Raw genomic sequence first — 24,296 nt, 5'->3', positions numbered from 1 at the left:
TCGCAGGTGCTGCGTAGTGCAGCGTACGCCTGCATTAATGCGTCTGCAACTCTGTCCACTGCACGCAGCTCTCTGCAGCGCATTCAGGGGGGGATTGCGCTGGTGCCAGCGTGGATCCCTAAAATGCCTCTCTCTCTCTGGTGAAACGCTGCTGGTGACTCAAAGGAAGATCCCAGAGCCATGCGTTAAAAGCGCTCCATGCCCGCAGCCTTCGGGAGCGCCGAGGAGAGAAAAGAGCTTCTAACCACTATCAGGATTGAGAAATCAGTGCAGCCCACTGGCTCTGTGTAATTGATAGCTCAGAAGCTGATGGTGATGTATTTGATTTGATTTTTTTTCCTCTGTTTTTTTAAACTCATGGATTGAACATGGCAGTGACGTGCTTTGCGTGTATTTTTGTAAAGGTCTGGCTGTTTGTAAACTGCCTCATCTGAGCGCGTGTGGAGAAAGGCTGGTTTGACAAGTACACGCATTCTGGTGGAGGCAGTAAAAAAGGAGTCTAATAAAAAATTTATTTTTGTTAGTGTTAGGATTACAGGCTGAGTGCTTAGCCCCCACTACGACAAAACCGACCCCCCAACTTTTGTGTGGAGGGGAAGACGGTTATCCATCAGTCAAGCCATTTGTGAATACATTGAACACTCAGACCCCACCCCCTCCCCCCAGTACAGAGCCAGGCTGGGGGGTCTCTCAGGATCTTTAAACAACCTGAACAAGTCAGACAACAGTACACTTAGCCCTGTGTTATTGGACTTGTGAAAGAAGAAAAAAAATATTGCTGGAACATTTCACTTATTTTGTAAAGAAGTGATGTTGCTGTATATTGTGTGTGTGTGTGTGTAGCATGTGAGTGATATATGTGTGTATGCATTGTATAGTGTGCGTACTGTGTGTGCGAGTGTGTGTGTGTGTGTGTGTAGTGTATAGTGTGCGTAATGTGTGTGCGAGTGTGTGTGTGTGTGTGTGTGTGTGTGTAGTGTATAGTGTGCGTACTGTGTGTGAGTGTTATACAGTGCGCAGGTCTGTGGAGGTGGATCTCTGCTCTCATTAGAGCGGGTAATAAGAGGTGCTGGAAAACTGCTGAAAAAAAAAGATTTTAAATTTTAATAACACTGGTATGATTTTGTAAATCTTTCCTGACAGAAAAGTCCTCATTATTTTTATCTGTCTCTGAGGAATTTCTTTTCCTCCACCTCCCCTGTTAAACGGACTTTTTTGGATTTCTGTTATTTTTTCTCTCTTTCTTTTATCAGTCTTCTGCGGGGTTTATCGGCGGTTTTCTCTCCTGCTGCAGTTTGTTTCATGTGCTGGACCCTGTTCCAGTGTTTCAGGGGTAGAGGGCTTTCCTCACCCGGCCTCCTGTTAAACTCCCAGCACTCAGGGCTTCTGGATTTTTCCAGGGCACTTGCTCCGGTGTGTCATTTTGAACCTGCCTGCTGGTGGAATCTAATCCAAATCCAAGTGAGGACCAAAACAACCCAAGTCCGAGTGCTTTATACTGGACCAAAACAACCAAAGTCTGAGTGCTTTATAGTGGACAAAAACATCCAAAATGTTGCTGCTGCAGTACGCATTAAGTGTGTTACACTGTAACAAAACAACCTGAATCTGAATACATTACATTGAACATTACTGAGTACATTACATACATTGTCTAAAACAACCTAGATCTGAGGGCCAAAAACCCAAGCCCTAAAGGTCACTGCCGGAATGTACCTTAAACCCACAACCTTCTGGTGTCGGGGCAAACACCCTTGCCACAGGACTGCTTGGTCGGTGACGTTGTCATGGTGACCGTGTCTGAAAGGAGTACAGGAAAAGTACATCTCCTGCAAGACTGTGCTTTACATACACATGCTCAGCGTGAGAGTTTCTGAAATCCCTGGCTTTACTCCTCTTAACCCTCTCATCTTTAAGTTTGAGAGTTGAGAGCTGAGAGTGGACAGGAAGTTATCTTAGAGTGGACAGGAAGTTGGCTAACAGTGGACAGGAAGTTAGCATAGAGTGGACAGGAAATGAAGTGAGCGTGGACAGGAAGTTAGCAGAGAGAGCATGCAGCAGGAGCAGAGGAGCGACAGGGCATTAATAATAAAGCACGGCTCGGCCCCGACAACCGCAGAGAGAACGCCACCGTTAATAATGGCCATGGGATGGCTCCCCTCTCTCTCTTTAATAAACATGACGGGAAAGACGAGGCCGGAGCAGCGGTAACGGCGTGTCTGACGCGCCCATTGCCGGCTCCGCTGCGGCTGTGTACGGCGGGAGAGGAATGACGGCACTCTAAGGGCTGGGAGTTAATTCAGCCCGCTGTCAGAGGCCAGGGCTTACACTCCTAAAGTGTCACAGATACCATTTTTTTAAATAGATTTAAACATTGCTGGAGTGAATATTAGTCCATTTGAATCCCTTTTGGATTAGCATTAGGTCTGCCTTGGGGCTCTCTCCTCCCACCTCCCACACGAGTGTCAGGGCAGCTGTACCAAAGGCATATTAATCTACATTACTGTAGGCAGGCCGAGTCTGAATACATGCATCCACTTATGCGCCTGACCTGTCTCCTCTGGCACCCAGGAGCTGCTCAAAGACTCACCAGCTGCTGTTAATTCATTTGTCCAATATATTCATTCTTGGCCCTATTATTGTTATCATTGTTTAAGTTTTTTTTTTCAGTTACCGTCTTGGTAACAGAATAAGAGTGCATTTATTGAATAAAAATGTAGGGTAACGGCACCCATGTGTACCAAAATACAAAGGTAGTGATGTGCACTGAGTCACTGCAGACTGGGCCTTCCAGTAGATAGATATTACGTACATGAATAAAAACTGCAGGCAGACAAACAGCTACATTGTGGTCTTAAGCCTGATTTACCCTGAGAGACTAACTGGCTAACTTTTTGTTATTTTAGGATTTTTTTAATTGTTACAAATAAACCTTCAAATGGATTCATATACCCCTTTCCCACTATAGAGCTGGAACCAGGCTGGCTCATTATACCCCTTTCCCTCTGTAGAGCTGGAACCAGGCTGGCTCATTATGCCCCTTTCCCACTGTAGAGCTGGAACCAGGCTGGCTCATTATGCCCCTTTCCCTCTGTAGAGCTGGAACCAGGCTGGCTCATTATGCCCCTTTCCCTCTGTAGAGCTGGAACCAGGCTGGCTCATTATGCCCCTTTCCCTCTGTAGAGCTGGAACCAGGCTGGCTCATTATAGCCCTTTCTCACTGGCTCCAGCTCAGCAGTGGAACAGGTGTAACACTGCCCCTGGCTGTTTCTAAGGCTCTATGGCTTTTTTTCTCGGAGCGGTAGGTGTGGGGGGCCGCAACTGGACAGCGAAACATGACCCCCTGGACCATAGTCGAAGTTCCTGACAAACAGTGTCTCTACTGCTGCTCTAATCTGTGCAGAGACTGATCTGGCCCGCACCCCAACCCCCATAACCCCCCACAGCCCCGCCTCCTTCTCCTCCCCATCCTCTGTGCTGTGAAACTGGGTGCGCAGCCCCGCCCCCCAGAACTGACCCATCTCAGTGTCTCTGCTGGGCGTCAGCAGCAAGATAATCACTCTAAATAATGCATGATAATTAAAGACACGGGGGTAGGGGGTGTCTCTAAACACCCCAGTGGAAATATAAGCACAGAATACGCACACATGCATGTGCACACACACATGCAAGCACAAACACACACTCAAACACCCACACGGTCATGAGCACACTTTCATAAATTCCTGAACAATGCCTTCCTGAAAACTTTCCCTCCAACAAACAAAGTTAACTCTTAAAACAGTTTAATTTGTCTGTTTATCTGAATGGTACTTTTCAATTTTCAACTCCTTTGATGGGAGTTTCTGGTTGTGGACACACACATTCACACATACACACACACACACACACCCACACCCATAGTCACGCACGTGGCGGCTGAAGCACAGAGGGACTTTTGGGGCGCAGGCCCCCCATGGGGATGCTGTTGTGGGCCGGGGGCGGAGGGCGAGGGCCTGGGACAGGGGTTAAGGGTCCGCTGTGCAAGTGATGAATGTGTGTAACTGAGGCCATTCATCTCCTGCTTAGAACCCTGGACACTGGACTGCTTTTCCAAGGCATGTCAGCAAATGTGATAATTTTGTCATTTGTCAGGGAGACAGAGGGGGGGCGGGTGTGTCACTGGAGAGTTACGATGAGATTTCACACTTTCCTCTTCCTTTTTTTGGGTTTTCATCCTCTGTAATGTTGTTTCTTTTTTCCCTCCTTTGCTGTGTTTTTTTCTTTCATTCAAAGCTGCTATTGTTCGCTGTGTTTATTACGGTGACTGTGGGAAAGTTTAGAATGGTCAGAGAAACGTCTTTATGGAGAATTCCATCAGTAATTCACTGACTTTATTACCTCAATCAACTGCATGAGCCACTTTTTCCAGGTTACAATAAAAGAAAGGTTTTAAAGTCAGCCAGTGTTTCTGTCAGCACGTGTGTGAATGAGTGTGTGCACATGAACGTGTGTGTGTGTGTGTGTGTGTGAATTAGTGTGTCTGCATACATGTGTGTGCATGCATGTGTGAGTGTGTATGTGTATGCATGTGTTTTTGCATGCTCATTTATCTTTGCTGAAAGAACATTCCTATTTTACTGAAATAGTCTTAACTGAAATAGTCACAGAAAAAACAACAATTTGACTTATAATATCGCAAATAAAATAATAACCTGATATGGGACCAATTACCATTTTTTTCACTGTGGTACATTTTTATCCATTAGTTTTTTGCCCATCATTGGCAGGTTAAAACCTTTTCACATCTTGTGACAGAAATGCACACACACCTCAGCTTTTAATATGAATATGTAATATGTATGCATGTATGTTGTCATATTAACTGCACAGTCAGAAAGTGCTAAGGCTTAATACAATGTCCTGTAATTTAAAATTTGTGCATGACTGTAAATTTGAGTTTGTATTTAGTTAATCAGAAGGGGGGAGGAGGGGATTTTAGGATTCTATAATAATTAAGCAGTAGTTTGTCATTGTGAGAGAATTTACAAGGCCTGGAGTAGCTGGAATGTTGTGTGTGTGCGGTTTGGGCAGTTACTAAGCGGCCGGCCTCGGCGTGTCTCTGTCCCTCTGCAGGATCATCCAGAACCGCATCCTCCTCTTCGCCCTGGGAGCCTTCATCCTCCTCACCATCGTTCTGGCCTTGTACTTCAACCTCCGCGGCCACTGAGCCCCTGCCTCGCCACACCCGGATCCATAGCGACAGAAAGCGTTTCGTCAGGAGTAATTAGGACAAATCGGACACATGAATCATCTCTCAGGCCCTGACAGGCGAGGTCCTCGGCCGCCGAGCCTCCCCCTGACTCAGGTGCAAACCAAGCAGGATCTCTGCCGGCCCTCTTTGTCCCTGATCCGCTCACTGTCACTCATGTCTCTTTGCATGGAAGCTCCATTTCCCTCGGAACAGAACCAATCACTGTGGCTCTCTCAAGGCAGGGGGCGGGGTGGGGTGGTAAAGTGTGTCTGTGTGTGTGTTGGGGGGAGGGTGTGTGTGTGTGTGTGTGTGTGGAAAGGTTCGGTGAGAGACGTAGCTGTCAGAACCTGCATTTTGTCGTTACTCTGTGCTTTTGTGTGTAGTGTTGAAGGAATCAGCGTCTTTTGTGCGATAGGGATTCTCTGTGTTAGATAAACATTCGGACGTGCTGTCCAGGAGCGGCACGCAGAGGAAGGATGCAGGAGGAGATTAGATAAACACTCTTCTCTGTGGCCAGCGTAAACGGGAAGAACCACGCGCAGGCAGAGCAACCAACGCTCCCAACGCTCCGCCTTCCCACCTTCCACTTTAGGGGCCACACACACACACAGCAGGACTTAAAGGCAATTCACCCCCATCACCTGCAGGTGGATTGGCTGCTGTATATACTATTATATTACGTCTAGGAAAAAAAAAAATTCAGTCAAACAGCACAAAAATGCTATTATCTTAGCTTAATCACACTAGCTCTAAAATGCAAGCCATCATGATCAGTCTTGGTTCTACTAATAAAATATAATATCCACACTATCACTGCAAGCAAAATTTTAATTGAAAAAATATATGTGTAGGATATAAGTGAACACACATATTGAGAAAGGAGTAGGATTTTAGTTATTAAATATGGCAGATGGCAGATTTATTTACAGAATTAAATTGGAGTGTGAATTTATATTGTGAGCACTGTTGATTCCAGATCAGTCTTTGGGAGATGTGTGTATCAGGGAGTTTGATGTTGTCATAACGGGACCAGATGTGAGTAGATAGTATGCGAATGAAGCGGGTCAGTGTTCCTGAGAGGTGAAACCTGGAGCCCCCATTTTGCTGTCATTTAGAGTGTCAGTGACATGTTCCCCCTGTAAAGGGCTGCTTCCTTTAAAAAGCCCCTCTGTGAGGTCATATCCTGTCCTCACCGAGAGGTTCATACACGAGTGTCACCAGGGTTACAGTCTGAACTCACGGTTTTTGGGGCGGGGGGTTAGTGTGTGCTGTAACATCAAATCATCAAATCTCACAGCTAAATTAAAAAAACAGTTATTGATATTTAAATTTTCTCACAGCAACAGTGTGCACAGGAGAAGATTGTCTTTTGAAGCTTTTTTTTTATTATTTTTTATTTGTCAGTCTCCCTCCTCTCTGCTTTTCTCCGGGCGGCTGAGAGGCAGGCGTGGCGCTGTCGGGGTTTGGGAGGCCCGGGGCCCTGAGGGGCGCGGGCGGGCGGGGACGCGGCCGCTGAAGGCCATTTGGTATTCCGTTTCAGGGCCGGCGGATTGTCTTATTTTGGAAGCGCCTTGGTGGGGGGGCTGTGCTCTTGCAGCACCGCGGCTCCCAGCTTCAAAGGTTCAAATTAATGGCCAACAAAATTGTGCGGCTCTGTCTGTCCCATGTGGGGCGAACCCGTCGAGAGTTATCATTAAGCAGAGGAATAATAAAAAAAAAAGAAGACGAAGAAGAAGGAGACGGAAGAGGACAAGGGAAAAAAATCCTGCCAGTTTGACAAACCTCATCAGATAATGACCTCAGTGATTGGTTTTTCCATTACAAACAGCATAGAGTTTGTCTGGTGTGTGTGTGTGAGATTGTGTGTGTATGTGTGTGTGTGTTGAATCTCGTTGCACACATGTGTATGTGTGGATTGTGTTCATGTATGCTTGTTTGTGTCTTAGTGTGAATATGTGTGTCTGAGCTTGGTGTGTGTGTGTGTGTGGGTGTGTGTGTGTGTGTGTGAGTGTGTGTGTGTGTGAGTGCGTGTGCACGTGCCTGCGTGTGTGTCTGGGTATGTGTATATGGATGTGGATGTATTTGTGTGTGTGTGTGTGTGTGTGTCTGTGCATGCTGTGTGCATGTATATGAATGTGGGTGTATTTGTGTGTGTGTGTGTGTGTGTGTGTGTATCCGTGTCTGTGTCTATGTGTCTGTGTCTGTCATGCTAGGTGTCAGTGTGTATAAGAGCATATTCTGTGTGTGTGTCGCTCTGCATGCTGTGTGTATGTGCGTGTCCCTGTGCATGCTCTGGTTGTGAGAGTGTGTGTATGTGTGTGTGTGTGTGTGTGTGTGTATGAGCATGCTCTGTGTGTGTGAGTGTGTGTGTGAGAGCATGCTGTACTTTTTTCTCCAAGCCTGTCAGATGGTTTGGGTTTTTCTGCTGCTGTATTTGAAGTTGTAATGGTGTCAAAAAGTCACGGCTGACTGACAGCCGTCAGTCCCTGAGGATCTCATTAAATCATAAAAACTTGACAAGGAAATAATTGAGCATCGCCGACAACTTGGTGCCCGTTTAGATGTTTTTATTTTCTTTCATTATTAGTTCTGGCTATTATGTTCATTAAGAAATTGCATTAAACAACTGTTAGGGGGGGCTAACGATTTGTTTATGCCCCCTTTGTATTATTTAAACATTAGTCCCGGCATGTGGATCCTTGGCAGACTCTCCTATCATCTGCTCAGATTTTTTTCTCCCTGGCGGAGCGGGGGGTGCCTTTGGAATGTGAAATAGATTATTCATTACCCTCCTCTTTGCCAGTGATTTGGTTTCATGTAGTGTCTTCCATGGAGAAAGATGAAAACTTGTCAAAAATAGGTTATATCTTATTCTAAGGGGCAACAATAGCAGCAGGTACAGACACACTTTAATATTTAATTAAGCCTGATGTTAACCCCCATAAGTGACTTTAGCTGTGAGTAACATACAAGCTCTGGAGAGAAAGTCATAACTGTTCATTTGCAGCCTGGACCACGAGCGCCTTGCTCTTAATCCAGCACCATAAGACAGCCTCTGTCCGTCTGTCTGGTGGAGGTTAGCACAAATGTGATCTGAAGAACAATGTTTGTTCCACCTGTTATTGATGGAGCATTTTGCCTCGTGGTGTAAATTCGGCGGCTTTTTTTTCCTGTTTTACCGAGGCAGCTTAGACGCACGTTTTGTCGCTGTTGATTGCGAATGTTCTCCACTCCACTCCCAGTGTCTGACGCGATAGAGGCAGAAAGGAACACATGAAGTTCTGGTATTTACAGCACATTCAGCCCCCCTCCCCAGTGAAAGACAGGTTTGTAGTCGGATTTGTAGATTGCCCCCCCCCGAATCGAAGAGGTTGGGTTGCGTGGTCTGGCGTGTTTGTCGCGTGTGTAACAGACAGCGGCGTGACACGCGGTGATCGCGCTGCAGACTCAAACGCGGCCGTGTTCAGAGCAGGCAGCAAAAACACGGCAGCGGCTGGATCTCAACGGGACCAACGTCTGTGCCCCGCCACCTACGTCCCCCGCAAGTCACGCCCGTGTCCAGCGTCAAACGTTTGACAACACAGATGAATTTGCCTCTGTTTGCTGTTGCGCCCCTGCCCCCCCACCCCCCCGCCCTCACTCTCGCTCCCTTGTTCCCTGCTCTGTGGGCGGGGGTTAAGTTTGCTGTAGGAATGCGTTGTCGTCTCATTCATCGTGGCAGAGCGTGCTGGTTTGCACAGAGTGAAATAACAATAATTGCTCGTTCTTTATTGAAGAAATAATGCTGTGGTCACCTATAATGTATTTGTTTTTTTTTTTTCTTGGTTGTTGTTTTTTGGGGTTTTTTGTATACTGTGCGTGTAAATATTCCTTAATTAAAGCGATTTGAATGGAATAACCTCCTGACACCGCGCTATTGTAATGAGCTCACTGCATCTGAGCTGTTGTGTTTATATCAGTGGCTGTACCGGCTCCCGGATCCTTCTCCATGTCTCGTATTTATCCTTTTAACTCCATTCTCAAGGTGATCTGCCTGTTTCTGCTGTCCCTTTTTAAATAGTGAACTGCGTAGATGTGTGGAATGTTCCTGTCCTTTAACTATGTCATTAAAACAGTATTGCATTTCAGTGACTAAAGTGTTTACAGTTGTTTTCTTTTTTGCTGTTTTTTTTTTATTATTGCATTACTGTTGTTTTTTTGCATTGTCATGTCTGGCTGTTTTATCCTGCTTCCTTCATGTTATGACACCTCTCAACAGGAGACCCTGGAGGTATGAAGGCGTGCTGTTACTAGAGAAATAGAGCTCCTCGTTTAGCTTGGGATTGGCTCTGGCGAGTGCAGGTGGGCAGGCCAGGTGTGTTACCTTTGACGGAGGCTCCTTTGTGTGGCGCTCCCTGCAGCCCGCTGGGAGGAACAGAGCGGAGCGTCTGAGCTCTGTTTAAAAACCCGGCAGAGGGCCACAGAGCCCCGCAACACCAGCCTACAGACACGCCGCCGGAATGTGACCGAGACCAAGGCTCTCAGCACAGCAGGAAGTGAGGCGGGGCCACAGACAGAGTGAGTCTGCATTTCCTGTGCAGGGGGCAGCCTCACTGAATATGTCAATACGTACTAAATACAGTTAATAATGGGTAACGCTGCAGCCAACATTGCTAATGCTTTGGCCAGCATGGGTAATTGTTACGACCCCATCTAGGGTGGGGTGAACATAAACCTGACGTCCTCCGACCAATGTCACCTGACCAACACACACACACTGCAATTTTCAAGTCAGCCTTTTTTTATTTTTTTTTCTTTGAACAAAAAAACACTACTAACTGGGGAAGAGGGGAGCTAGCTATTCTACCGAAAAAAGTAACGAAACGAAATTCAAAGCAACTTCCCTAACTAATGAAAAAGGGGAAAACTGTCAATAAACAAAAATGGCACCCACCCCCTACAAACATTCAGGCTGGCAAGAAAAACAACCCAAAGGTAACATATATAAACTATTTACAATATTTACAATACGGACGCACACGTCCACGTCCACACTCCAGCACACACTCGCAAGGTTTGCAGGAGGTAAAAGCCCCAGGTGCCTGCCCAGATGCTGCTTTTCAAATCTCCCCACCCGTCTTCCAGCCAATCACCGAGATCCGGCAATCTGAAAGTAAACTGGACGGGGAGCAAGAGGAGAGAGAGAGACACACACACACACACACACACACAAATACGTCCTGGGACGTAACAGTAATGCTCTATGGCTAATGCTATATGGCTAACACTATGGCCAGCGTGGCTAACATTGCAAGACTAACACTATACGGTTAACGCTATTGCCAGCATGGCTAAAATTGCAAGAGTTATGCTACATGGCTATCCCTGTGCCACACACACACTATATGGACAAAAGTATTTGGCCACACCTGCTTTTCAGGGTTTGGGCTCGGCCCATTATCTCCAGTGAAGGGCAATCTTAATGCTTCAGCATACCAAGACATTTTGGACAAAGTTATGCTTCCAACTTTGTGGCAACAGTTTGGGGAAGGCCCTTTTCTATTCCAACATGACTGTGCCCCAGTGCACAAAGCAAGGACTATAAAGACATGGTTTGATGAGTTGGGTGTGGAAGAACTTGACTGGCCTGCACAGAGCCCTGACCTCAACCCCATTGAGCACCTTTGGGATGAACTGGAACAGAGATTGTGAGCCAGGCCTTCTCGTCCAACATCAGTGCCTGACCTCATAAATGCTCTACAGAATGAATGGGCACAAATTCCCACAGAAACACTCCAAAATCTTGTGGAAAGCTGCAAAAGGGGGACCAACTCCATATTAAAGTGTATGTATTTGAATACAATGTCATTACAGTCACTGTTGATGTAATGGTCAGGCGTCTGAATACTTTTGTCCATATAGTGTGTGTGTGTGTATAGATACGCACTGTAGTTGCTGTGCAGAAGTGGAGGTAACGACACTCTGGACCCGTTTGCTTCCCAGCTGGGTTTGTACACATCACACTGCTTGTAACCTCTGCACCCATGGCCCCTGAACTGCCCACACCACTGATCTGAGATAGCAACGAGATGACCACTCCACGATGCTGCCTCAAAGAGAGTGAAAGCCGGGCTGAAAGAGCCAGCCTGTCTGCTGAGCCTCTTGGTACAGTTTACTTTGCATATGATGTCTTACCAGACAAGATTCTAAATTTCCTACTGGGAGGCATCAGTGAAATCTCTGCCTTCTGAAGACGAGCTGCCATTCATGTTCTTCGTAGCTGGAGATCTGAGCAAATGGTGATAACCCAGGACATCTTTCTGGGAAACAGGAGTCAATCAGCTTTGATGGAGTGCATCCGCTGTGACAGGCTACTGAAGAGCCTGCTAATGAACTGGGTGGGGGCACCGCTTAGCAGGCGGGGCCAGGCAGTGGGGGGGCAGTGGGGGGGGGGGCACCAAGAGGGAGGGGGGGGGGGGGAATTGAATTGTATCTACAAGGTCTGGATTGAAGGTCCAACGACGTGAACGTTGCTGTCCGTGAGGTGTCTCTGTCATGAAGGAAAAAAGAGAGCTCTCACAGTATTGTCTGTGTGTGCTGTATTGTAAAGGGCAAATCTGAGAGTCCCCCCCCCTCCCTCGTGGTCTCCTTTGGGGAGGGGGGGGTCATTAAATATTCATGATTGAAACGTCCAATCAGCAAGCTCCCTCTCAGTCTTACAGGGCAGGAAATGGGATTTGATTGATGTGGGGCCCCATGGGCTGGCATGCAGGGTCAGTTGAATGGCTGGTTCAAAGGTTACACAATCGGTATGATGTCCTGTTCTCCTCCCTCTCTGCCGCAGTAGGGCCGGCCACGGAGGGGTCCAGGCGGAAGAGCACGCTTATGCACTGGCTGTCATGCTAATTTTCCCAAGTGCCCTGGAGAGGCAGCTCCATCCTGCAGGCTGCGGGAGAAACCGTGCTGTCTCCTGCTGCTGAGGAGAACCTGTGCTGCATTAAAACACACACACACACACTCACACGCATGCACACACACTCATACTCACACGCGCACTCACACACATATTCATATGCTCACACTCAAACACATACACACATACTCATACACTCATACACACATACCCTGCCCTCTCCCATCATAAGAAGACAGTGACATTGGCTCCAATTTATTTCCAAATGTATACATTTCAATTACCCTCAACATTTAAAGCAGTTTATGGTTCCTTTTCCCTCTGATCCCAACTGAGACACTCTATATAGCCCTTTTGTTCTGTACCTGCAGTCTCTAAGTCAATAGCTAAGAAAGCCTTTATGTTGAAAGCTCCCTCTGATTGGAATATTCGGTCTATATCATCTTTCAGCTTGTTCAAAAAGGCCCTGTCGTCTTATTATAGGATCAGTTGTACATGTCCATTTTAACACCTCTATAATGTTTAATTATGTTATAATTATGTTTTATAACTTTATTACTTGCTGAAAGGTATTATTATATTAACTTTATTACTTACTTGAAAGGTATTAATGCTATCATTAACATTAATACCTTTCTATAATCTATGAGTGAATGATCCTCTTTTATGCTCTGTCTGAAATATGATCTCCTGATTTTGTATGTCTTATTTGGTATTTATTGTTTTTTGTTTGTTTTTTGTCACATTTAGTATTGCCTAATTATCTTGTTATTTTGTTTTGTTGAATGTTTTGTCTGATTGTGTCTATATTGTATTATTGTCGTTGAGCACCCCCTCGAAAATGAGATGGTACATCTCAAGGGGTTATTCCTAATAGAATTTACATACATACACTCATACTCACACACCTACACCTTTACACTGACATATTTACAATCACTCTCACTCCCATTCACACATTATTTACATACATCTATATACACACATTTACACTCACATTTACATACGTACACTTACATGCATGAGCACATACACAAATATGCGCTCATGCACACTTGTACAGAAAATTCTGTTATGGTCAGTGAAATGGTGTTCTAAAAGTTAACGGATGTTTTTTTTGTGAGAGAGAGAGGGAGAGATGTGTACTTTACACCAGCAACAAAATGTTCAACTTTAGTTCATTTCAAGGTTTTTTTTTGATGACCCAGGTGAATAGACAGGGAGTATTGATTTTTTTTTACCCTCTACAATGACTGTGGGATTACCGATTTTCTCATTTATTTTTAAAGACAACTCGTGAGATTTTTTTTCTTTTTTTTTTTTTACAACGGTTGTGCCCAGCCCTCTCATATGAAAATCCCTCCTTGACCCTGAAAACTGTAATTCTGCCACAGATCAGAGCTGCTGAATATTAGCTTTTACAAAGGCGGTTAAATAAAATATGTTGAAATCGCAGGATCCCACAGGTCACGGCAGAAATCCTAATCAGACCGGGAGAAGAATCCCACTCCTGCCAGACGGGCGAGACGAGCGCTGAAACTCAAGCGCAAAACAATCCCCGAAAATACCAGCCGTGAAAAACAAATAAACATAAAAATGCACACTCATTCAGGCCATCAGACAGAATGCGGTATGCTGCTATTCCTGAAGCAGAACGTGAGAATGGACAGAGGTGATAGGCCCATCTCTCCTTAGCTGCTGGAATTGATTGATATGGAGCAGACACCGCCTGGCTCTGAACCCCAGTGAACTGGACGAGCTGGATTTAAACTGCACAGTGGCCAAGCCCATGTACTGTTAGACAATGATGTTAAATGCTCATTTTTACTTTTTTATTACATCAAATTATGAAGATGTACACAAGTAGAGAAATGCAAATGGTCATTGGCTTATGCACTGCATAACGGATCAAGTAGGAAAGGGGAATGATCAAACAGAATATAATGCGTAGTCCTGCATGGGTGATGCACAAGGTGTCTGTCATGCAGGTTCCACAGGTAGCGAGCCTCCCCACCTGCCCTGCAAATCGCAGCATAAATCCCCTGTGTGGAAGTCATGGCCTTCAGCACCACACTGTACAGTCTGAGGTTAGAGAAGCTCTGTTCGTAGTAAGGACATTTATTCGTGCAAGTTGAAAAAAAAACAAAAACATTCCTCACACCGCTGTGTGCCCAAAAGCGGCCAGATTGGCTCATAGTTTGCTGCCTTCGCACCCCAAAACCCACTTTGCTTAATTTTGGTGGGGTGTGCTAGCAAAGGTCCAGGAGGGATTTGACCCTATAACCATCAGAGCCACAGCCAGCATTCTTCCAGTCGCGCACTGTCCTGGCACACGAGCTCTCTGGTGCTGCTCTCTGAGATGGAGCACCGGCACAGCGTCCTTTAAACGTGCCGGAATACGGAACCGTAGTAAAGAGCCATCCAAAGAGACGTGGTGTTACGCATAGCAACCTAGCTTTGCCTCAGAGAATCTGCAGAGCACTGCAGAGCACAACGCTGTCACAATGCTGTCACAACGCTGTCACAATGGTAGCCAACACTAGTAAACCTGGGCATCGGCCTCCAAGCCTTTCTTTTCCGTAAATGATGAATATCCTGCCACCAGGATGAATTCCTTCTTGTCCCAGGTTATTTCCTTGTCATGTTCTCTGCTTGTCATTAGTGTTACTTTGAATGGAAACATCAAACATTTCAATTATTTCACAGATGGAGTGTCTACTTGCTTTTGCATTTGGAAAATTTTATCTGGTAATTTTGTATCAGACAGATTACTTAGGTTCACTTTGAGTTGTTTTTAATCAAAAGAACAATTAATAAACTGGCAGGCAGCCATATCAGATTGCATATCCAGAAAACTGACACTATCAGCCAGAGTTTGACTGCTTCACAGAGGCAGTGAAGAGTGTTTCTTCCTGGTGTGTTTCATATTCACAGACACATCCCGAAACGACACTGACCCTGAGAGTAATAGCATAATCCAAGGCTTCTCACACACTTCTGTGCACACAGCACTCTCGCACACTTGAGAGAGTATGTGTGTAGGCGCTGGTCATTATAAAACAAACACACATTCACATAATGGAAATAATTTTTTCAGAATATTGACTTTATATTGTATTCTTTTAAATATTTGTTTGAAATGGCTGTGGTCTTTGTTTTATCAGATGTGTGTGTAATATTGTTAAAGCTCATTGGGAGAGGCCTCATTGAGAGAAGCTGATCATGAATAATTTATTGCAGCTCATTTCCATATTCCACGTTTTTTTTGGGTGGGGGGTGCGTGTGGGGGGGAGTTGGCAGCGCTCTGGACCCATCGAGGAGGATAAAAGGCTCCAAACCCAGCTGACAAACGAGGACAGAAAGGGGGCTAAGGTCACAGAGCGAATGTTAGAATATGTGTGTTTGCCTCTGGTTAGGGGTAAAATACTGGAATAAACACAGGCCTGGCTCATCGGTGAGAGTTTGTGTTTACTGAGCATAAAGTAAGTTTGCTTCCTGACTGCGGCATCTCTGGGATCTTGTGTTGGAGTTTTCCATAACACATGGGCGGTGTGGAAGAGCTGTCTCCTCTTGGTATTCCAGCCAATCAGATACCGCCTTCCCTCTGAGGAGACTGTGGCAGCCCTCTCTCCCTCTCAGTGAAGGACAGGCATTGCAAACATGTCAAGAATTGCTGGTAATTATTTGAAGCACAAGCATTACTGAAGTATTGTTGTCTGTGGTTGGGTTGTATAGACACTGAAAATTGAGCCAATGATACAAATGTATAGATCATACAAGTAAATGCTGTCTTCGTTTTTTCATGCATAAGCTTCATTGTGGCTAAAAAATGAAAGGATTAATCATCTCATTTTCCCAGAGAAAGCCTATTCAAAGTGAAGTTGGATGGAGCTGCACATTGATGGAGTTTGTGGGGGAGAGATCTCCCACATTGGTGAAGGCCACAGCTCTCTGGCCTGTGCACCTCTTCCTCTCCACCAACGGTCTGAAAGAAGCATGAGGATCGTTTGCAGTGAAGAGTGTGCCTCTGTATGGCCGAGGCATTCTGTGAGGGACAAGAGGCAGAGAGCAGAAATTTGAAAGGCGCAGTGAGAGAAGTGTTTGTTTTAATAAAAGGGGGGCTGGATTGTGCTGTCAATATAATCTCAACACAAGAGATTATACGTGAGTGTTGATTAATAATTCTTCACCACAACAAAAAAAGACTCATATAAAAATAACAGAAGAACTCTTAAAGGCATGACACTAGGATGTAGCCTTGGAGTCTTTGAAGGGGGAAATGTCATTCTTTTGTCTTTTCAATAAAGAGGCTTGAGCTTGTCAGCTGGGGGAAGGGGGGTCCATTGTGAGTGAGACCCCCATGTGTGAAGGTCTTGAAAGGGATGTGGGCAGGGAGGCAGTCTCTCTCTGACTCCTCAGCTGGCTTCCTATGCTCTCCTCATGGCCTCACCTGTTTGCTTGCCTTCTCTTCTCTGAGTTCATCCCAGAGGTGGAAAGAGAAGCCTCCAGACATCTGTCCACCACCCCTCAGCTAGTCCCGCTGTTGGTCTCCCAGCCATGTTGCAGGTCTCCCAGTTTTGCTGTAGGTCTCTCAGTTCTGCTGTAGATCTCCCAGCCTTGCTGTAGGTCTCCAGTTCTGCTGTAGATCTCCCAGCCTTGCTGTAGGTCTCCTAGTTCTGCTGAAGATATAGACATGCAGCTGTATCTGACATGTTGACTCATTAGACGAAGATGAAAAGAGTGGACTGACATTTTCTAGAGGGTTCTGTGAGTGTGAGTGGTCTTACCGCACTTTGAAGTGTCAAAGTCATTGATTCTTCCTTTCAAAAATAATAGAATTAGGTGGATAAATGTATGAGGCTAATTTGTCCTTATGCAGTCAAACTGAATCAGCCAAGCCTTATAGAACTATTCCTTTGAAAATGGCCACCCCACCTGCATGCATGTGACTGGTTGTCTTACCTAAGTCACCTGTGTTCCCAGCCCACACACACAGGGCCGCCACTGGCTGGGGTGTTGCTCTCGCTGAAGCACCGGGGCACATGATCATCGGAGCCTGACGGACATCCACACCCTCTCCCCAAAAAGAAATAAATAAAGATACATCGAAGGATCCGCTGGCTTTAAAAGGAATGCAAACAACACACACACACACGTGCAAAGCTGAAATAAAGGCGCTCAGCTGACCCTCTGCTGTGAGACAGAGCTGCACAGCACAAAGAACAGACTCAGCTTGATGTTCAGACAAATGCATTTAAAACAGAAATAGACATGAAAGTTGGCATTTTCAGAGGTGAAACATTTTTGTTACCCAGTATTCAGTGTGAAGAACTCACAGTCCTCCTCACAGTGTTGATGTTCAGAAAGGACATGCTGCAGGAAATCACCAGGACACCATGGCTTAATCTTTGAGACAAACATATGCTACTTGCAGGATCAACCAGGTATCCCCTCTTTCAGTCTGCCCTGGCTGATCCCAGCAAAGCTGATGGGAGTGATCGGGCGTAGGTGGGGGGGACCCTCTTTCGGCTGGTGGCAGTGTAGCATAGTAGTAAAGGAGCAGGACTCGTAACCGAAAGGTTGCCGGTTCAGTTCCCCACTGCGACACTGCTGCTATAAATGAATGGATAAATGGATAACATTTTAAAAACTGTAACTGATGTAAGTTGCTCTGGATAAGGGCATCTGCAAAATGCCAATAATGTAATGTAAAAAATGACAAGTAATGACATCATCGCCTCAATTATGTCATCATCATGAGGGACCACAAAGTTAGTACAGTGTAAGGCTGGAAATTACCAAAACACTCAAGCCGTTTGCCATACTATAATCACTATAAGCTTTGCACACATGAACATAGTAACAAGTATCAACTAATATTCATATACACAGCGAATCGGATCATGCAGGTAATTACTGTGTCAGTATGGATCCGTTCTACAGAGGTGACCACCTCTTCCATTGTTGATAAGGACAGCACTGCGGGCAGAAATGGCCCACCTGTTGCAGCCGTGTGTTGTGGTCAGTGCTGGAGATGCTGGATTAATGCAGAGTGTGCCGTGTGAAGCTGGCCTGCTGTGCCCGCTCCCTGGGCCTCAACGCCTCGGCCCTCCTTCATGAAATATTGAGCACACTTCGAGGTTCGACTGGAGGTCACTGTGTTTGTTTTGTGTGGAGCACCTGCCAGCCCACTGCTTAGCCCCCCTCTAGCACCCTCATTTAAACGCTGGCAGGACGGCATACCTGCACACGCAATTAACGTGGCCGGTTTCTATCTCTCTCTGTGTAGCTCTCTTCTTTCCCTCTCCCTATTTCCTCCCTTCCTTCATTTTCTCTCTCTCTGTCTTTCTCTCTTATCCTCCTCTCCATTCTCCCTGTTTCTCTTTCTCTCTCCTCCTTTCCCCTCTTTCCTTCCCTCTGTTCCCCCCTCTCTCCCCCCTTTTCCCCTCTCTCTCTCCCTCCCTCGGTGTCTCTTTCTCAGTGAGTGAACAAATCTTCTCTTTTTCAGTCAGGTTCAGTGCGGCTGGGAGAGCACACCAGACCCGTGGATTCTTTAAGAGAGCTGATATTATAGCCCCCTTCTACCTCTTAAAAACTACTGAGGCGTCCATTTTCACTTTAAATTAACTTCAGAGGGAAGAGATTGACAGAAACACAGAGAGAGTTCACCTGTCTGACGGGCGTTTGTCAAACTGCAGACTGAGGCTCCTCAAGCATCCTTTCCACCTGCTGATTGTCTGAAGCTTTTTGTTTTAATGGTACAGTAATGACCCAAACAGCACACTCTCTCACTCGCCACTCTTTCTGAAAGACAAGCCATCGTCTCCTCAGACCAAAAAAAAAAAAAAAAAAAGTGTCAGACACGGTCTTCACTCAGAAAGCATAATCCCTCTTTTTTCATAAAATCAATGAAAACTCTTAATTGGAAGTTGAAGAATGTGACCTCCTCAGGTTAGGCTAAGTATCAGGAAAATAGAGTGATAAGAGTTTATGCTTGTTTCCAGATTTTTTATTTAATTAGTCTTTACCTGTTTGCTTCTTTTTGAAATGGTGTGTGTGCGAATAAATTATTTTATTAAGATTTATTTTCGTGTCATATTAGCATGTCTCCATGAACAGTGCGGTGCCCACAGTAGGTGTTCTCAGCTGCAGTTTAATAACAATAAAATGAGATCTTTATTCAGCAGCAAGCGCTGTAATAGTCTGTATGATGTCATTTATCTGTGGTTTGTGCATATAATCACCAAACTAAAGGGTCTAACCTGAGTCTGCCGCTCGCTCACTGACATTTGACATCTTTATAATTAACTTGGAAGGCCTAATCTCTACCTTCAAATAACGTGCGGATATATTCCATCTATTATGCTTATAAGCCACATGTATTATTCAAATATGCAAATGAGACGTAGTTAGAAAACAGACTTTTTGACACAGGTTTCCGACGGCGACGGCTCGGTTACTCCTGACGGATAATAAGAGGAAGGTCCGAGCGCGGGAGCACTCGGAAGGTGAGTCTCCGTGACGACAGATCGTCTCACTTCTCTTCTGCCGAGAAACAAAGTTGCACCTGATGCTGTAATGTGATTGGACCTGTGCAGGGGGCGAGGCACAGGCTGAAGGAGCCGCTGCTGCCCTGCTTAAGATGGCAGGATTCGCCCGTCACTGTGTGTGTTTGGCTGTTTTTGTGTTTGTGTGATGCTGTTTGCTGTATTTGTTTTAAATCATCATTATTAGTATGTTCTGAACTCCTTTGCACTGGTTCAGTTGGTCTGGCTAATGAATACAGTAAGAATAATGACAGTGAATATTTTAGAAGGAGGATGTTTTCAGGAGATTTTCAGGAGAAGGGTGGTCTAGGCATGGATATCAGGGTAGTGACTGATACCACTGTACCCAGGACAGTGCCTGTTCCCTCTTTACCCTGGGCAGTGTTTGATATCACTGTACCCAGGACAGTGCCTGTTCCCTCTTTACCCTGGGCAGTGTTTGATATCACTGTATCCAGGACAGTATCTGAAGGAATAATCACCAGTGTTAAAAGAAATGAACACACTACCTTCTACACAGATCTGCTGCAGAAATAGTTTATTTAGTGACAAGAAGAAATAAGTTATTTTGCGAAAGGTGCATGTTTAAAGTTATACAGTTTGTTACAGAGACCACTGAAAGTACTATTCATACAGGCTTCAGTGTTGTGGTCAGAGGACTGAACTCCAGCTTGGTAATACTGGGTGTGATCCCAGGCTTTCTGCCTCAGCTGTCCTGATAAATATCCTGCTGTACCCGTATGCATTTGTTTGGTTGAGGAGGTGAGGTCTGTAAGGTGTCCATCTGAAATCAGTCAACCTGGATGAGCCATTTGGTTAAGCAGGCAAATATGATAATTATATCAAATTATCAGTGTATGCCTTTAGTGATTTATAAGAAAAACATATGATGCTGGTGGTGCTTCATATGAAAACACCAGGGTGAGCTGCGTGCCGGACTCCCCCGAGCCCTGCAGTGCTGCACGCGCTCTTCATCTCTGTCCCAAAATACGCAAAACCTGCAGGGGGCTTAGGAAAGAAGTCACAACTATTGTGAGTGTGTGTCTGTATTTGCATACGTATGTGTGTGTATATACGTGCATGTGAGTGTGTGTGTACGCATGTGTGTGCGTGCGTGCGTGCGTGTGTGTGTGTGTGTGTGTGTGTGTGTGTGTGTGTGTGTGTGTGTGGTGTTGTTGTGGGGGCTGTTTTCATTACCACTGTATCGTTTGCAGATATCGAGCAGATAGCGATTTGCTTCTTTTCCTTACAGGATGTGAGTGTTTGTAAATAATCACTCACAGGTGCCGCTCGTATCAGCTCTCTGTCCGTGGGGGTTGTTGAGTGTGCTATTGTTGATCTGCTAAATAAATCCCCCCTCACCCCTGACTGCCTGCAGCAAGCCCCCAGCGTCTCCACATCCCGCCTCTCTCTCTCTCCCTCCCTCTCTTCCTGCCTTTTTATCGTCCTAACAATGTTTAAGACAATGTTTCTGACTTATTAAACCCCAGAGACTAATGCGCAGAAAGCACAGTCATAAGGCAATTAGATGTAATCACCACACTGTTGCAGTATTTAACCAGGGCAAATACCTCTTCAACATTATTTCTATCTCTTTTCTTTCTAAATAAATCATTAAAATGGGCCAGGGTTGTCCAACAAGAAATCTCACCTGATATATAGTCTCTGTATCTTTTTTCTCTGTAACTCAGAGGCAACCCACAGCTCACAGATAACGTTAGCACAACATTGAGGTGACATTGTGGGAACGTGGTGGTGTGGTAGGGATTGGGTGCCCTTGGGTGGGACAGTTTTGGGGTGCACCTCGTGACAGAGTGGAAACGCCGCAGTGTGACCCCAGCGTCAGAGCTCCTGAGAAAGGGCCCTCGCTCTTGCTGAACATGCTGCTGTTTGATCGATATTCTCCTTTCCTCCTCTGTAGTAACGAAGTCGGCGGCAGCTCACTGTGCGCCCACTGTCTTTAATTATCTCCTCACACCCCCCTCACACTACGGTGGGGACATCTGGAGAACACCTACGAGATCTCTGCACCCCCTCACCTGCACGGCAGCGCGACCCGCTTTCACGCGCACCCCAAAACCCCCGCACCCCCGAGGAGACGAAGGGATCGTGGGACGAGCGCCGGGCTGTGTGAATGCGGAGGTGGGAGGAGGCACAGAGACGCAGGGTGAGGCACAGCGAGGCACAGTGAGGCACTACTCATGTGCTTGATGTGATAGCCAGGCCTTAGAGGTTTGCTTCTCTCAGAGCAAATGAGAGAGACACCTAATTTTCCTCCTGGCCAATCAGGTGTGGGCCCCACCTCGCTCTCTCAGGATCCACTAGGCTGCCCAGCACAGCCTGTTTCTGGTGACTGTTCAGAACCGCCAAAAAAGGATACCAACGAGAACACTGTGTGTGTGTGTGTGTGTGTGTGTGTGTATGTGTGTGAAGTCATACAAGGTTTCTGACAGAAAGCAGTGGGGTCCTGTGTGTTTCCTGTACCTTGAAACGTTTGAAAATTACGAATGAGTGAAACGGCGCTTTTTTTTCATCTTATTAAAGCGCATGGATTGTCACCGTTATTTACCAAATATAGCCTGACAAAGAAGAAGAGGGAATTTTTACTGATTGAAGATCAAAGGGGCGAAATCTCCTCCTCCAATCCCTCCCTCTCTATTAGACCCCCTTAAGAACAGAGGAAAACATCAATTTCTCACACATCAATAGAGGCTTCATAATCAATTGAAAAAGACACTTGCATAGGGATGCAAATCTTATCTTTGTCTTATTAAAGCTTTTAGAAGATACATGTCGGGATTTAATATTATTAAATAAAAGAGGTCGGTTTTTTAATCTAAAGATGCAGAGGCGTTGGTAATGGGCTAAATCAAAGCAAAGGGACTCTCTTAATTACCAGTAGACTTTTCCTATCCTTATTAATATTGATAAAATATACTCTATCTGATCTGTGTACATATAATGCATTTTAGTGGTGGTTAATGACCAAAAAGAGAGCAAGATGCATTTAGCAGAAAGGGCTTCATGCGTTGGGTGTCTTGGAGAGTTTATGCCGTTAAAGAGCTTCATGCGTTGGGTGTCCTGGAGAGTGAGTTTATGCCGTTAAAGAGCTTCATACTCTGGGTGTCTTGGAGAGTGAGTTTATAGCGTTTCTGGAGAATAATCTGGGAGAGGTGTTGTCGCCCTTCCTGTGTTGCGGTCTGAATGTAAAAACAAGTCTGCATGTGATTTGCGCGGGAGTCTCTATCTTTTGCATGTAGCCAATGAGTCATTTGTGTTTTTTTTTTTCTCTTTTGAAATGAAATACACATTCACCTTTTACTTTCTTTTGTCTGGGCCTGATTCACAGTGCTGTTGTATTTGTACAGTGGGGTTTGAGTTGCATTTGTTCATGCTACACGGGGAAATTCAAGGCTGCTGTTTATTCAAACGTTTCATTAAGTATAGCACTCAAAGTCTCTATATGAAACCATTTCCTTTGCTGGGAAGAATGCCCTGGGAGACGGAGAACAGACACAGTGGAACTGCTTTCTTGAAAAACGCATAAAAATTTACTGTATGGTCAAATGAGACATGAATGCCTGTGACCATCTGCTGTAAACTGCAAGCCATGAACTATTCACTAAACCTGTCTTTCAATATAGACATTTCAGCAAACATGTGAGCTGAATCCCAACCAGGTGTAATTAATTTCATATTACACTCATATTCTGACATTGCTTTCCCCTGCAGATACATATTTTGTTAAAGCCGCAGTTTGCTGGTGGATGTCTGTTTTATTTCAGCATATTATCAGTTCCAAATCCTCCAGCTGTAAGTTTTAAACAAAAGAAAAGCCATTTTTTTTTACTATTCCTTGTGAAATGTATTGATTTTTCTTTGCTTGAAGCCCTTATGAATGTATTGGACTTGTGTGTGGGGCAGATTGATTTTCTCCCATTAATTTCTTAATTGGAACTCCAGGATATAACCATACGAGCCATCACGCCCCCACCAGGCAAAAAGAGACATGACACCCGCGGTTACAATGCCTCGCACCCAGACACTCTTCAGAGGCCCTAATCACACCTCTATTTGCATATCCCTATGCCCCCTGATCACGCTCCAACCAGCACTCAACATAGCTGAACAACATCCTCGCCTTTCACATACACACCTCAACAGCTGCCCAGCACTCTACATGCATGAAGACTGCACACCTGAAGGCCTGACCATACTTCCATGAGATACACAAACATTGAGGTCTTCCAAATAACTATGCAAAATATTCTCATTCCTGACAAAAATACAGTTTCATATGCATTATCATCGGGAAACATCACCTTTGCTTCCAATCTGTTATGAAACTATGAAAAAAGACTGTGAAAGAGACTGTCTTCATTTTTGTGATGTGTAATGTAACTCCCCAGATATTAATTGCATTATTTTTTCTAACAAAGAGATGACAACAGTAGCAAACTAATGGAACAACAAAAACCAAACAGAGACACATCCGGTCACGCAAAGAAAAGACCCACATGATCACTAAGGCTTTTCTCAACAGTGATCTTATCCCTTTGCTACAGCGGGATCACACTGATCCCAGATCTGCTTTTCCTCAAGGATGTGGCGTTCCCCTGCTCTC

General features: G+C 45.3%; 1 protein-coding gene across 4 annotated transcripts in view; it reads left to right on the top strand.

Moving 5' to 3' along the window:
* vti1a (vesicle transport through interaction with t-SNAREs 1A) overlaps positions 1 to 5,482 on the top strand; it is a 137,048-nt gene extending 131,566 nt beyond the window's left edge. For 2 of the 4 annotated variants that reach the window (XM_036548323.1, XM_036548314.1), the window contains one exon: positions 5,116 to 5,482. In XM_036548323.1, coding sequence (XP_036404216.1) covers positions 5,116 to 5,209 — 94 coding nt within the window. In that variant the 3' untranslated portion in view covers positions 5,210 to 5,482. The remainder of the gene's footprint in view (positions 1 to 5,115) is intronic. The other 2 variants (XM_036548339.1, XM_036548330.1) reach the window with 1 other exon arrangement.
* The last annotated feature ends 18,814 nt before the right edge of the window (positions 5,483 to 24,296 follow it).

Source organism: Megalops cyprinoides, chromosome 1, assembly GCF_013368585.1.
Source record: "Megalops cyprinoides isolate fMegCyp1 chromosome 1, fMegCyp1.pri, whole genome shotgun sequence".
In the NCBI taxonomy this organism is placed as follows: domain Eukaryota; kingdom Metazoa; phylum Chordata; class Actinopteri; order Elopiformes; family Megalopidae; genus Megalops; species Megalops cyprinoides.
Note: the sequence above shows the minus strand (reverse complement) of the source record. Positions and strands in the feature narration are given on the sequence as shown.